The following is a 16,635-nucleotide window of genomic DNA, read 5'->3' on the forward strand; positions in this document are numbered from 1 at the left end:
GATTCTTATGACTCTTCTTGTTGTCCCCGGGGTAATGGTGCAACGGTAGGACATCCGAGTTGTAACTCAGGGACCCGCGGTTCGATCCCCAGCTACGGCGTATTTGCAGAAATTTTCTTCCAAATGGAGAACGCAATCAAAGGATGCTGGGCATCTGGATTGGTCACCGTTTGTGCTTCCTGATTTACCCTGGTGGTCGGTGGGAAACTTCCGTGGGACCGGGCTGACCACCCCCAGAGATGTGGCAAATTTTCTTCCAAATGGAGGTGTGGCAAATTTTCTTCCAAATGGAGGTGTGGCAAATTTTCTTCCAAATGGAGAACGCAATTAAAGGATGCTGGGCATCTGGATTGGTCACCGTTTGTGCTTCCTGATTTACCCTGGTGGTCGGTGGGAAACTTCCGTGGGACCGGGCCGACCACCCCCAGAGATGTGGCTACTGGGATTATCATTTTTTTATGACTCTTCTTGTTTAAAAAATATCAAACTTTTCGAATGGTCCAAGTATCCATATGTTAATTTTGTTCGAAATTGATCGATGGACATAAAGAACTTTGAATTACTTCAAATCATAATTAATGTACTTCTGAAAACCTTTTAAATATATCTAAGTCGTCGTATCTAAATTCGATAACGTAAATCAAATAGTAAAATTTTGATTTAGTAAAGTAAATCAAATTTTAAAGATGTACTCTTAATTTAATTCACCCCTATCAATTTTAGATCTTAGGTATAAATATATTGAGGAGGTTTTTCAGAAATATATTGATTTTGATTTAAAATACTTTAGAATTTGTAGGTAATATGAGGCGTATTTCGGAAATATAATACACAATTTAGATATTTTAAAGATTAGATGCATGATCCGGGTAATATAGATACTTACTTATATAGTTAAGAAAAATGCCGTATTATTTTTATATTGGATAAACAAAGTGAAGTATCTCGGTTTATGTATAATTTATCTCTTTTCTCATTCCCAATTTTGAGTAAATAGAGTATAAAGATCTTCACTCATGAAAAACATAGATTTTGCATATTATTTCTAAGAGAGTTCATCTTTTCTTTAGCAAAATATGAAATTCATCATCATAGTGATCTTATACGATCGATTTTATAATCATATGTGAAAAGATAAATTGCTTCACACCGATAGTTGGTTTCGCAAGATCAATAAGAGCTTAAAGGTATAATATAGATGTTTTGCCTTCCTAATGGGAATCTCGTCGATGCCTGTTCAACAAAGAGGGGTGTTTTGATGAGGACACAGAATTTTGGAGGATGTTTTTACAATTCTGGAACTTTCTAACATTTTGTAAGAAGTCGGTAAAAACTCTGGGGCATGTTAAAATTTTCCATCGAAAGAATATTTTCATTGAAGCCCCCCAAAAATTGTTTTTTTTATAAGCGCGTGGAGTTTTTATGGCATGGGTTACGCTCCCCTAGTTCTTCGTCTCAGGGACACGGCCCGTCTGTGCCGAATCCTAGATCCGAGGGCTGCACCCTTCGCCGGCGCATCCTAGTTGGTCTCAGCTAGCGCCAGAAATCCAAAGAAGGTCTGGCTTCTTTCCCAATCCACTTTTCTTCTCCATGTTTTCTGGGATCTTTCGAGTAGTAATTAGGGGTCAGATATCTCGACTAATATTGAATGGAGTTTTTCTGCGCTAAAATTTTGAGATAACGTAGTATCGGTTCTTATTTGTGTGTGAAAGCGAGACGGAACTTGATTGTTAAATGAGCGAAGAAAAGAAGGTATATGCCGAAACGCAGAAATAGGCCGTTGAAGAATCGATAGAGATCAAAGGTACACCGAATGGATCATATCCATCCAAATACGATTTTAGGATCTGAGATCTGAATGGGCTTGTTTCATATGAATTCTTCTAGTTAAAAGCAGGCATCTGACTGTTACTCATGAGCAAAAAGTGAAAGGTCCTTTTTTTCACCGTCGTTGGATGTTTGCCATTGGCGTATTCACTGTCAAGAGACGTTCTCCTTTGGTGATAGATGTGTTGTTTACGCTTTTTTATTTTGGTTTTCTGATGGCGTGTCTGTTCTGCCATGTGCCGGTTAGTTGATTTGTTGTTTTTTCCGTGTCTTTGTGATTTTTGTTTTGGATGTTGGATTAGTGTTGATTTTCTTTTCTCGTTTGGGCATAAGATGACTTAGTCAGATTTCAGTTTTCTGACAGGGATTTCAGTTCCTGCAAGAGCAATTCAGTGACTGATATGCAAGCTACTCACATTGGGATTTTGTCTCGCTTTTGGTACACAGGGTGAATCCTCTTCCGTCCGTAGCAATGTATGTCGACATGGAAAATGGATCAGGGGGGTATCAGGAGAGGTCAAGGACATTCCCTAACATGCGGAGTAAATCACAGGCCCCCTTGGTAATATCCTGAATTTGGTTGTTTAATTCTTCTTGTCTCACCATATTCAATTAAGTTTGACTGGGACTCACATGGCCTGATCTTATCATGTTTGTGACAGTGTGATTGATTTTTTGGCTTGTACCATTCTGTCAGTCTCTTTAATGGGCAGCTCTTTGAATAATGCTTCATAATTCCTTTGCAATTCACATGTCTCAAGGCATCTAAATGAGTTGATGAGAATTGTTGCTTAAGATCTTTTGAAACCAGAGGATTATTTTTCTATGTTTTTGATACTTTCACTTGTTTCACATCCATGATAAATACATTGTTCTCATGGACACTAGCAGCTTCATTATTTCCATTACAATTTGTAGGTTGCATCATGCATGCATATGAATTGGCAAGAATTGTTGGTTAACATTAGGAAATTGTCTTGTTGAAACTGTAAGATAGTAGTTTGTGTTTTGTAACCTGTTTACTTCTAACTTCTGCTCGCTTCTATTTACCTTCTTCCAGATATTCCGGATTTTGTTGGGAATAAATGCACGTGTCTTGTATGTCCTATTGCTTTTGCTGGTTGGAATGATGTTCTACCTTGGAGCTAGTACTTCACCAATTATTTTCTTCGTGTTCTCCATCTGTATCATTAGCTTCTTCTTTTCTGTTTATCTCACAAAGTGGGTCCTTGCAAAGGATGAGGGGCCTTCTGAAATGGTTGAGGTATTGTTTTTCTATCTTGTAATTATTCTTCTTATTTTTATGTGGGTATCTTTAGTCTGATGCTTCTGCTGCATGTGATATTGGTTTTCTCTAGGTCATGGTTTAGATTCTTTGTTAAGCTTCTTAGCTTTTCTTTGTCTAAACTCCGAACATCATTTTTTTGGTCAATCAAAGCATTAAGAGTATCCGATTGTCATTTTGTTCCTTTAGGGTTAATAGCTTAATATTCTTTTAGAACAATAACAATCAAACCTTTATCCCACTAGGTGGGGTCGGCTATATGGATTCTTCTACATCATTAGGTTCTATGTCCTACTATATCATCATATATATCTAAATAAATCTTGACTTATTGTTGTTAATCAAGTTTTTTTTTGTCTTTCTCTTTTTCATTTGATGTGCTTATTTGTCATAGTTTCACATTGCCTAACTGGAGCATTTATTGATCATCTAAGTATATGCTCGTACCATTTTAAACCCATCTCTCGGAATTTTTCCTCATGCAATCCCAACTTTTTCTTAAATATTCTCATTTCTTATCCTGTTTATCCTCGTATATCTATACATCCACTTAAATATCCTTATCTCTGCAACTCTCATCTTCTGCTTATGTGCTCGAGTCATAGTCTAATATTCAACTCCATATAACATAGCAGGTCTAACTAACATTTTATCGAACTTTCCTTTAAGTTTTAGAGGTATTTTATGATCACAAAGAACACTTGATGCTCCCTTCCATTTCAACCATTCAATTTGTATTCTATATAAGATCTCTCTCTCAATTCCTCCATCCTTTTACAAAAATGATCTTAAATACTTAAAGCTCTTGGTTACAGACAATTTGTCATCTCTTATCTTAATAATTGTCTCATTACGTCTAATATTGTTAAATTTAAATTTCATATATTCTGTGTTTACTTTATTATGTCTAAAATTTTTCACTTCTAGCATTTCCTGCTAAAGTTGAGTTTAACATTTATTCCTTCATATGTCTCATCTACCAAAATAATATCATCTGCAAACAACATGCACCATGATACCTTGTCTTAGATGTGTCCAGTCAGTTCGTTCATGATTAGTGTAAAAAGATTAGGACTTAGAGCTGATCCTTAATTTAACCTTATCTTTATGAGAAACACTTAAGTTAATCCGCCTAAAGTTTCACTCTTGTCATTATATCTTTATATATATCCTTAATTAGTTCAATATACGCTAATACCTTTCTCTTTTAGGATTCTCCATATAATTTCTTTTGAAACTCTATCATAAACTTTTTCTAGATAGATGAATACCATATGTAAGTCTTGCTTATGTTCACTTTTCAATTAGTTATCTAAGAAGATGTATAACTTCTATTGCCAACCTTCTAATCATGAATTTAAATTGATTTTCGATTATCATGGTCTTCCTTAGTTTTTTTTTCTATTACTTTTTTTTTCAAAATTTCATGGTATGACTCATTAGTTTAATACCTTTATAATTTATACAATTTTGTATGTTTCCTTTGTTCTTGTATAAGGGAACTAGAGTACTCGCTCTCTTTCAATATTAAGTTGAATAACTTTCTAAGTCATTTAATACATTATTTCCTTAGGTACTTCTATACCTCTATCGGAATATCATATGGTCCAACTATTTTTTCATTTTGCATTCCATTTAAAGTTTATTCTACTTTTGAAGTTTGAATTCTATGATAAAAATTTAAATTTCTATATTCTTTTTTGCTACTTAAATTACCTAAATTAACTTTAATTGAGGGATAAGATTCATATGGGGAACCATAAATAGTTTTAGATTTACATGATTTGTTGATGCTGACAATGACAATGACCATGAAACCAGTTTGATGGTCTATGTTTCAATTTTTTTATGCATAATTATTATCTACAAGCTGATATTTCGTTTTCAAATATTTTGTTGTCAACTTCTGCTTCCTCTTCATTGCTTTTCCTTTGCCATTCACTCTCCCTTGCTTACTCCTTTGTTTTGTTGCTTATTTATTCAATTGTGTAAGAATGTGAATCATTAACTTTGTCTGAACTCAACTACCATTTTTTGTTACTTTGCCTATACAATGTGGTCATTCAATTTGTTGATCATTCAATTTAATGTTCATTGCATCATTTGAAATCTTGTACTGTGTCCGACAAAAGGTTGAAACATATTGTTTGATAAATTATCGAAACTTAATACTACTCAATACCGAGACTATGTCTCCTGTGTCGTTGTTTTAATCGTGTCAACGACTATCACTTGATGTCAACACTAGACACCCCTTGGCATGTTAAAAATTGAGATAATGTTATTATTATTATTTTTATAGTTTGTCTCCGTTCAAAATCATAGCATTCCATATGTAAAGGAAAGATTGAATTTAACTATATTGTTGTTTTATCCTTTCTTCTTCATCTCTTTCCTCCTTCCACCTCCAAATTATCATTGATACCATACATCGGAATGTTGACACGATACCGAAACAGTATTGCTCTAGTCAAACACTAAAACACCAACATGGCTCAAGATTTTAAATCCTGGTTCATGGTTACATATATTTAAAGTACTTTCTTTCATTGCCAATGTGTAAATTTAGTATATGAAATGAACTACACAATGACCCCATACCTTCATGATTATGGTTTAGCTTCTATTAGTTGTGTAACCCTATTGTTTGAGGTGACAAAAACTATAGAGAATATAAATGAATCCAGTATTATTCTCAATAATTGTTTTTTCACATTCTACTCAGCACACACTTTGTGGTTGACCAAGTTTAAGTGTCATATCTGTTCTAACTTGATAGCATCACTAAGCATTCTAACATTCTGGTAAAGGTGGATAGATATTTTGACTTTTTGAGTATTATTCAACAAGAAATAAAAAGTCTTGCTGCAAGTCCAATCTAGCATGTCTTCTGGAAACAACTAATTGAAAATTTTGTTTATCTGCAAAAACCAGTATCCAATTTTTAACTCAAGTGCTTCTTACAATCATATGTTAACAAATACCTTCCACTTTTCCTGGTATATTTCTTTACACTTTTTGTTCTTAGATATCTGAAGCTATACGAGATGGGGCTGAAGGGTTTTTCAAAACTCAATATGGAACTATTTCTAGAATGGCGATGTTATTAGCACTTGTAATTCTTTGCATATATCTATTTCGCAATATGACCCCGCAACAGGAATCATCTGGTTTGGGCAGGTTCTTTCTTACTCTCTCTCTATTGAGAATTTTGTGCATTACTAAATATTGTTATCACCAAATCTTCTCATCCTCTTTATGGTATTTTAGATCAACATCTGCCTATATTACGGTTGTTGCTTTTCTTCTGGGGGCTTTATGTTCAGGGATAGCCGGTTATATTGGGATGTGGGTATCTGTACGGGCAAATGTTCGAGTTTCTAGCGCTGCTAGGCGTTCTGCACGAGAGGCATTGCAGGTCTTTCAAAATCTCGTGTTTTGCCTTGCAAATGCCATCACATTCTAGTTATCCATTTTACTAATTGGCTCCAAAATCAGATTGCTGTACGGGCAGGCGGCTTCTCAGCAATTGTTGTGGTTGGCATGGCTGTAATTGGTGTGGCCTTTCTATATGCAACATTTTATGTTTTCCTTGGAGTAGATTCTCCTGGTTCAATGAAGGTTACAGACTGTAAGTATATGGTGAAAAGGCACTTCAATTGTTACAACTTCCACAATAATACTATATAGAGTTAGGGCTGCAAGAGACTTGTAATATGTTGCATTTGGCATCAAAAAATACTATATACAGTTAGGGTCTAGGCAATGTTACATTTGGCATCAAAACATACTATATACAGTTAGGGTCTGCAAGAGGCTTTTAGTATGTTACATTTGGCATCAATATTATCTGGGAATATTATCAAACGACGAAGCTACAACTATTGGTGTAGATTGATGTACTACATAAAAGAAATAATTTAATCTATTACTTTATTAAGCATGCACATTGTAGGGGGGTCAGATTTTGATGCATATACCTTAGTCTGCAAGAACTTTTTTTTAGTTTCTTTTGGTGAATTTAAAGTAGAATGCAGATATTGAATGCCTTTGACATTTCTAAATCTAATCCGAGCAACCTTACGAGATTGTATATCATTTTTAGTCTTCTGAATTACAGTGACTTGGAAGGTAAAGTGACTCTGCTTAGGAAACAACTGAATCAGTGAGCTCAAGGTTGACTGGTCCCACACTAGTCTTTTTTTTTCTGTTGCATGAACATATTGCCGATACCAACTCTTTTCCTACTTTAGAAACTTCCATTCTGTTGCTGTTGTGAAATTGTGCAACACAAGAATTGTCGCTACGGTTTAAATATTGCAATGGTTAGAATTGTTTTAGTTTCTGAAGTGGATAATTGTATTTGCAATCCATTTTCCAATATCTTTTGAAAATTGACAAGCAAGGCTGAAGCAAATTAAAATCTTTATCTTCGTTCTGATTGTTGCTGTAGTTCTGATTGATGTATTTGAAAGAAGTTAGACACTCCAAAGTCCTCAATCTTTAACTCAAGATATGGTTGAGGGTGAATTTATGACTATAAATATGCACTTAGCACTCAAATTTGTTTCCCAATTGAGACCTCCTTTGTGTGCTCGTGCAGTGCCTCTTCTTCTTGTGGGATATGGTTTTGGTGCTTCTTTTGTTGCTCTTTTTGCTCAGTTGGGTGGTGGAATATATACTAAAGCAGCTGATGTTGGTGCTGACCTTGTTGGAAAAGTGGAACAGGGAATACCCGAAGATGATCCAAGAAATCCTGCTGTGATTGCAGACTTGGTAATGCCTTTAACTTTGTTTATCAAAACAAAGTTACTCCTAATAGTTCACTTTTCAACATATTCTTAGTGCTTTTCTTATGTTGTTCATCAGCGTCTCCAATCAGTTTTTGCCTGGTGGTGATTTTTCCCTCTTCTTATTCATATACTTTAATTCCTCTATGAAGCTTTTTTAACTTAGTGCCATTCTAGTTATGGTCTTTTGCATTAAAGGATTTTTTGTTTAATTTCGAGTGCGAATGGATAATGATTATGTACAGGAGAAAGCTTCTGGTGGATCAAGATATTGTCTAGGCAACATCAAATATGAGTACTCAGTATGCAAACAAAATTTTTTATATGAGAACATGCTTACCCAATCTCAATTTGAGAAGTGATGATTGAGGAATTTAAAACTTGTTTTTTCATCGGGCTGAAACCTGAATGATTCTTTAATGTTAGAAGTGAAGATTAAGGACTTAAAAACTTGAATGTGCATCTTGCACTAGACAAGTATTTTTGTACTAATTGTTGTTGTGCTGACTTTGATATCACTGTATTCAGACATGCAAGTTGGCTTTGCTTCTACTTAGTTCATGTTGTTAGAAGTTTGTATGTAAGAATATCATTGGTTAGTTTCCTTCATGATTGCTTTTGTACTTTTTAAATTTGTTATTTTATATAAACTTTTAATTACACAGCTGGTCTTATAGGTTGGTGATAATGTGGGTGACTGTGCTGCTCGAGGTGCAGATCTCTTTGAGAGCATAGCAGCAGAAATAATCAGTGCTATGATACTCGGAGGAACAATGGCTCAGCGCTGCAAAATTGAAGGCAAGGGCTGTTATTCTTATAAAATTTGTAGTTGCAAAGTTGAACTTCTGCTTCCACAAAAATCACATTTTTCTCTCTAAATATGTGCTGCAATATCGAACTTATGTTATGCAATTATCTCATGTTTTCAATCCATGTTCTTTTATCCCATTTTAAATTCTCTCGGGTTTTCAGAATTATCTTGATTCTTGATAGGTGTATTTATATGTTAATTGTGTAGTTGCTATTACTGATGTTAGTGTTTGTAAGGATATTAGTAGGTGGGATCTACTTAAGTTTTTGTTTCCTAGTACCTATTCACCCCTTTATATATTGGTCTTTCCTATTTCTAGAGAGCACGAAAGTCAATCTTGCTTTCTATGTAGGATTGGACAAGTGTAGTCGGATTATGAATTTTGTTATTAAGATGTCATGAGCCTATAATTTTAAAAAATTAATATAATTCGTTTCAAATATTATTTATAGATAACATCATCAAACATCTCATATTTGAAACAAATAATGAAACATCTATAGTAAAAATTACATCACACTGTTCATGCCTAAACTCAAATATAGGTTTAAGAATCAACATCATTGATAACTAAGCATCAGAATTCCAAAATTGTGCTAAATAACATGCATGTTTTGAATAATAATGACAAACAAAATTTGCACAACTTGTGGAGCAATATCAACATCCTTTCTTATCATCTTCATCATATCAGGGCAACTAAACAACCCTACCGCCTTTTTAAGTCGATCAATCTGTTTTTTGTTCTTTTCTCTTCCTTCGTCATCAAGAACTAAGCAATCATAGTCCTATCTTGATTTCAACACCCCCCTATTTCATATGGGCACATATCTAGAAAGTTAAGAGAAAAATATTAGTAATTAGGTCTATGTAAATAAACTTATATATGTAATTTTAAAAATTCAATATTACCTCCTCTTGATACTTTTTAAATATTAAATTGAATTTTCCTTTCCCAGTCTATTCCCTCACAAATAAATCCCATTTTGCTCCCATTCTTCTCAGTTCTCACCTTAATTAATGGAAATATAGCTCTAAGTCTCTAACAAGCACAATGGCATCTTTATGAGAATTTGCTATTAAAGTGCAATATGTTGATTTTTTCCCTTCATCGAGGCACAGAGACTTTATAGATTTTAAATCATCAATGAGTTGAAAATCATCATCTTTGATCTTCATATGAATAAGGCATCCTGAAGTCAAATAATCTATTGCAAAACAACTTGTTGATGCCATAGTTAAATCTTTTCCTTTGGTTAGTTGCCTCAACATTGCAATAAGTGATGTTCTTTCACGTCTAAAAGTTGTGAGTGGTCACATGTAAATAAGCAATAACTTCTTGAGATCCACCAAAATAATGTCCAAACAGCAAGCAGTAGATAGAGTCAGCTATTTATTGCATCAATAATTCCTATGTTTGCCTTATAGTTTGCAACATTATCACTTATTACCTGCGCTACATTTTCCTCTTTAAGCCTTTCCACCATATCATCAGAGGTTTTCAGATGTCTTTTCTGCTGTATGAGACAAGCAAGACACATTGGCACATGACGTATGCCAAAAATATTCCCATAGGGCTATTAACTAGACAATTACATGTTAGAACACCTTTTCTTGTTAGTCCTTGCACCAAACATAATGGAATAACCGAGCTTCTTCCACTGTCTTATACTTCACTTGATCAACTGTGAGCTTAGCTTCTTTCTTCAGAAGAGGGTGGCTCACTCCTGTACATTTCTTGTTGTTGTTGTCATGACGTGAAGGTGGAAGGAGGCTTGAAATAAAAAACCATATCATCTAAGAATATTGAAAATCTATGCAAATTCAGGATTGCTAGTGCAATTGAATGGAATAATACTTGTATAGAATCTTGCTATTGGCTGAGAACTTTCTCCACACAAATCTTTTTCATCTTTTGATTCATGGTGCTTGAGTGTATTTGGTGCTTACAGAGGTATTTTGAGTCTTTTTAACAAAACATCCATGCTTTTCCTCTTTTTTCTACCAATATTTTTCAGTGTCTGCAACTCTCACAGTGAGATTCTCCATGTCACCATGATCATGAAAAATTCATCTCGCCCTTCCTCCCCCTTTCCTATTCTTCCATTAAATTGCTGAACAATTACTCAGATCAGGAACACTTTTGCACACATATTTTCTGCACATTTGTTTACTCCCATGTCTCTTTTTCTACACACTAAATGGTGTTTAACATGATACATATCACTGAAGATAGGATTTTTGCAATGCTTGTAATTTACATTTCTTAGGCTATCTCTATTTTTTTGACATGATCTCAGATCATGCAGTCTCACCAATAGTTGCTGGAGAATTCTTCCTTTTGGCTAGACTACACGAGGACATCCCTGTTAAATCTTACTATCAAAAAATTATACTATCTTTTGCATGTTAATAATTGTTGCAGACAAGAAGTCAATAGGGATTATAGTACTTGATGTATACTAAAACTATAACAGACGTAATGGAACATATATAAATATCAAATTTATATATACACAATACAACACAACCATCACATTTTATATAGTTAGTAGTACATTTGTATGGCACTTCTATGATATATCTAATAGGTCTTATTTCTTGATCTATATCCTGTATTCAAATTAGATGTTTAGATTACAAAAGATATTGATCATAGCTGGACAATCACATAAAATATGCTAATTTATTTCTGGATCACAATTAGGTACAACACAACAACCACATTCTAGTACTTAGTAGTATATTTGTATGGCACTTATATGATATATCTGATAAATCTTATTTCTTGATCTATATTCTATATTCAAATTATATGTTGTGATTATAAAACATATTGATCAAAGTTGGACAATTACATAAAATATGCAAATTTATTCTTGATCACAATCAGGATTATATTGTCCACTGTGTACATAACAGTTGGACAATGTTCAAAGTTTAGCCTTTTAGGATAGAGGAGAGTGGAGTTATTTGGGTTTTTAGTTTGGTGGGCATTGGACAATAATAGTTTATTTCTTATCCATAGAGAGCCACTGTTCTAGGATATTATTGGCAATGACATGTAAGGGCAATGAGGCAAAGAATTGGGTGTTGCATTTGACCATGCAAAATCGATGGCCCATATGACAATGCTATGGAGTAGGGGATTGATTCCTATGCAAATCAAGGCAATGGGGGACAATGCTTAAGCGATGGATTTAGGTGACTTGGTGAGGCGAAGTAGTTTTCCATGTGAAGTCGTTGAGCCATGAGATAGTTGGATGATACCATGGATGACACAAAGATTCAGTGTGAGGGAGATGAACAACATAAAGCTAGTAAAGCTAGTATGGTGAAATGGTGGAATATGGAAAGGGAAAGATGGAGTCATGAAGGAACAGAATCTAGTAAGCATTTTAGGCTATTATGATATCAGATAACATTTTGATTTTCTTTTAATTCTTTATTAAACTGGGTTGGATTTGGCTGAATCGCAAAATCCAATCATTTTTACGATATGAATTGTGTTTGAGTCTGATCCTGCACTGATTACTACCCAACATGTCATCTGGATTGTCTGATTTTTTTTGTTCAATTTTAATACCGAAATGAGTTGAGGGTACTTACTTTTGTTTTGAAAAGCAACTACAAAAGCTGTTTATATGACCACTTATGCTTATTCAGTGAGGAAACACATTGCATTAGCTTATGACCACATAATGAATGAAACATATTGCATTAGCTTATGACCACATAATGAATGAAGGATCAAGTGTGCTAAATGAATCTCTTGTTAAGCTCTAAGTGGATACTAATTTTGTTTAACTACTTTAAGCCATATCACAAAAAGTGGGTTCTCCAACTTTGATTGTGGTGTTAGCTTGTCAACATAGATAGTGAGTCCAACAACTGCCTCCTGAGGATGATGAGGTTATGACAATTATACTTTTGAAGTTACATAGATTGCTTTCATGCTAACCAACTTTTAAGTTGTTTTCAGGAATTTAAACTATAGTTACTAATCTCTGGCTTCGGAGGTGTGTGCAATCAAGTCTTATCACAAAAATCCCTTCATGGATTTTTCACATGGAGATTTTGAAACATACAAGAATATTTTGTGAGAAATTCTGCTTTCATAACTTGTTTGAGAGCAAGTAAATCAAAGAGGAAGGAAAAAAGAGTGTGTAAGAGAGATAGGAGAGCTCCCTTCCATCAAAACTCAGTTACTCTTCTTCCAAAAGAGTGTTTTAATTGTGTCATGGACAGAACTCAAAGTAATTGATGCTCACTGCATTTTACCTCTTTTAATCCCTTCGAGTTCAAATATCTTATCCTGAACCGGATGGGACAGGTCGAAAGGAAATGCAGTCAGACTTTTCAATTTGAAGTGTAGAATTCTTTACTACTTATATCATCATCCAATTTTATGAATATTGAATTGCTCATATTTTGCATCTATTTTAAGTTTGAGGTTATGTTAAACAAAGCTGTTTTTTTTCCTATGCAGATCCTTCAGGGTTCATATTATTTCCTCTTGTTGTCCATTCTTTTGACTTAGTGGTCTCATCTATTGGGATACTATCAATTAGGGGTATGCGTGATTCTGGTATTGTAGCTCCTGCTGAGGATCCAATGGCTATACTTCAGAAAGGCTACTCCGTCACGATCATTTTGGCTGTTCTGACATTTGGGGTGGTAAGCAACTTATATGTACAGATGCTACCTAACATGAATACATTTTACTTTATGGTGATTTTTCACTTGAACTTCCATCTTTTCATTATTTCAAGGTTTGGTTCATTTGTTTTCACTTGTTAAATTATTATAATTATCTGACCTATTAACATTTTGTTTTACTGTTGATGTTTCAGTCTACCAGATGGCTCCTATACACAGAACAGGCACCTTCTGCATGGTTAAATTTTGCCTTGTGTGGGTTAGTAGGAATAATGACAGCATATGCTTTTGTTTGGATCTCCAAGTATTACACTGATTACAAGCATGAACCTGTCCGAGTTTTAGCACTTTCTAGTGCTACAGGTCATGGAACTAACATAATTGCTGGTGTTAGTTTGGGACTTGAATCAACAGCTCTTCCTGTTCTCGTGATAAGTGTAGCTATTATTTCAGCCTATTGGCTAGGACATACCTCAGGTCTGGTGGATGAATCTGGATATCCAACTGGTGGTTTATTTGGGACAGCTGTAGCAACAATGGGAATGCTTAGCACTGCAGCATATGTTCTCACCATGGATATGTTTGGTCCTATTGCTGATAATGCTGGTGGGATTGTGGAGATGAGTCAACAGGTACATGTTATCAAGAAGTTCACTGACCTATTTCTCTAATTTGATGGGCAATGTACAAATCATTTCTTATATGTGTACTTGTAAAATCAACTATTGTTAGATTATGTTAAAGTTTAGTAGGTGGTGCTGATGCCGAGGGCTCAAATCCTTTTTTATCCAGTGTGATATATGGTATAACACATTGACTATTTTTTGCTTGCAGCCTGAAAGTGTTCGAGAAATCACAGACGTTTTAGATGCTGTAGGTAACACTACTAAAGCTACCACAAAAGGGTTTGCTATTGGTTCTGCTGCACTTGCCTCTTTCCTTCTTTTCAGTGCTTATATGGATGAAGTTTCTTCATTTGCTAATGTCTCTTTTAATCAGGTATCGATCACTCATTTTTTCCTCTAGGATATTTGTTTGTTATAATTTTCTATGATCTCTTGCTGAACATCCTTGTCGGTGGATTTTAGGTTGATATTGCAATTCCAGAGGTTTTTATTGGAGGCTTATTAGGTTCTATGCTTATATTTGTATTTAGTGCCTGGGCCTGTTCTGCTGTTGGAAGAACTGCACAAGAAGTTGTTAATGAAGTCCGTAGACAATTTATTGAGAGACCAGGCATTATGGTAAGTATTCCAGGATATGTCCCACATAAATTGCAAAATTTAATGGATGGGTATATTGATAATAATGTGTGCTGCTAGGACTACACAGAAAAACCAGATTATAGTCGTTGTGTTGCTATTGTGGCATCTGCTTCATTGCGTGAAATGATAAAACCTGGAGCTTTGGCCACTATTTCTCCAGTGGTAATTGGTAAGCAATTTTGCTTTAGAAGCAGTCATTCCAAGTGATTCTCCATAGTCATTTGCGAGCACAGGAGTGTATTTTCTGTTTTGTTGATGGTTCGAGGATGATATGCCATTTGGTTGCAGGATTCATCTTCCGGCTATTGGGTTACTATACAGGGCAACCGCTTCTTGGTGCCAAAGTTGTAGCTTCAATGCTTATGTTTGCTACAGTTTCTGGTATTCTTATGGCTCTTTTCCTTAATACTGCTGGAGGCGCATGGGATAATGCAAAGAAATATATAGAGACTGGCGCTTTGGGAGGCAAAGGCAGTGATTGCCATAAAGCTGCAGTGACTGGTGACACGTAAGCTTCTTAAATTCCTTTTCCTAATTTGTCTGAAGTTGCTGCATGCGACATGTATGTTTCTGATAGCTATGCACGGTCCCTTTAATGAATTTTTTTCGGTGCCCTTTCACCAGTATGATTGCAGATCTGTAACAAGGAAATGAAATTCTTTGGCTAATATTGGTAGGAAAAAAATGTATGCCTTTAGCATATGTTGGGGGCATTCAACAACATATGTTTATTCTCGATAATATTCTTTTAACAGGGTAAACAAAGTTTATTGGATCAAACTTGAAATGTTTGGGACATAATTGTTTACTTCAGAAGGTTTGGGAATAAAGTTGAGATTGTTGACAGAAGAAAACATGAATTAAGAAAATTGAACTCTATGTTGGAACTAAGCCTAAGAGTATCTTTTGGGAAGGGAATCTGACCAGGCAGTTAATATGAAAAGTACTTCCTGAGCTACTGTGAGCCGCCAAGTGAAGGAATCCAATGCTATATTCCCTTGTATCCTTGCTTTCAGGGTAAGCAGCTCAGTTAGTTTGCTTATTGTCACTCAGAAAAGGCACCTCCCTGGTGAGGGGAGGAAATCCAAAACCATTCTTTCCTTTAGTTATTCGGTTAGTGACACCATAGGAAGCCATTTTTAAGTACTTCCAGGATTCCCAACCCATGTCTTCCCATATGGAGCCACATTGGTCGATCAACACAAGTGGGTCTGTGCTTGTCTTCCACTTCTGGAAGGCAGTGTACCACCTCACTGGACAGTTTCCTAGTTCGAAGAAAACCCAGTTCTGTTCTACTAATTCATAGAACATCTGTTAATTTGCTTTTGAAGCTAAAGTTTTACAATGCTGGAGAGTTTTCTTAGGCTGCAAAAAATTGAAGTATATTCTTTTGTTAAACAATCCTGCAGGGTCTGTAAAATTTTGGCAAGTAAATTGTGTTCCAATTCTTGGGAAAATGGAAAAAGATAAATATAATTACATTTGCTTTCTTCAAGTACTGAACTTTGTTTTTGACTCTTGCAGAGTTGGAGATCCATTCAAGGACACTGCTGGGCCATCACTACATGTTCTTATTAAGATGCTTGCAACAATCACTTTGGTCATGGCACCCGTCTTTTTGTGATACAGAATAGAGTTGCTGCATCTGCAGTCATAGAAATGTTGGTGGCAACTTCATTGTGTTATAGCTGTTTTCTTTCCAGATGTAGAGCAATATTAATAACGTGTCGTGAGTTAGTGCTGATATTTTTATCGATGAATTGACATTGATCGTACATGGTATAAATTGCAGTCGGCTGATTAATCGATGATTATTGCCCATTATCGAAAAACAATCAACTTATTCTTGTTTTCACTGTTGATTTATGAACCTTGGTTATTACTCTAACTAGTATTTTTTAATAATAAATATTCAATTCTAATTAACTTGATTAATTTTGAAAATCGATTTGATTTTATAAAATTTTTTTATTGATTTAAATGGAGAAGTGCGAATGG

At 34.9% G+C, this 16,635-nt stretch overlaps 1 protein-coding gene across 1 annotated transcript; it reads left to right on the forward strand.

Annotated features, from left to right (window-relative positions):
* Positions 1 to 1,430: 1,430 nt before the first annotated feature.
* On the forward strand, positions 1,431 to 16,445 carry LOC141815024 (pyrophosphate-energized membrane proton pump 2). Its single transcript, XM_074702984.1, has 15 exons — positions 1,431 to 1,556; positions 2,275 to 2,389; positions 2,888 to 3,091; positions 6,141 to 6,292; positions 6,383 to 6,530; positions 6,611 to 6,743; positions 7,716 to 7,888; positions 8,580 to 8,700; positions 13,203 to 13,390; positions 13,567 to 14,004; positions 14,207 to 14,371; positions 14,461 to 14,616; positions 14,695 to 14,806; positions 14,926 to 15,145; positions 16,162 to 16,445. Exons 2-15 carry the CDS (start codon positions 2,300 to 2,302, stop codon positions 16,259 to 16,261), a joined length of 2,400 nt encoding a protein of 799 aa, XP_074559085.1. The 5' UTR covers positions 1,431 to 1,556; positions 2,275 to 2,299; the 3' UTR covers positions 16,262 to 16,445.
* The last annotated feature ends 190 nt before the right edge of the window (positions 16,446 to 16,635 follow it).

Source organism: Curcuma longa, chromosome 21, assembly GCF_044706935.1.
Source record: "Curcuma longa cultivar G26 ecotype Majalengka, Jawa Barat chromosome 21, ITB_CL_G26_1.1, whole genome shotgun sequence".
Taxonomy (NCBI): Eukaryota; Viridiplantae; Streptophyta; class Magnoliopsida; order Zingiberales; family Zingiberaceae; genus Curcuma; species Curcuma longa.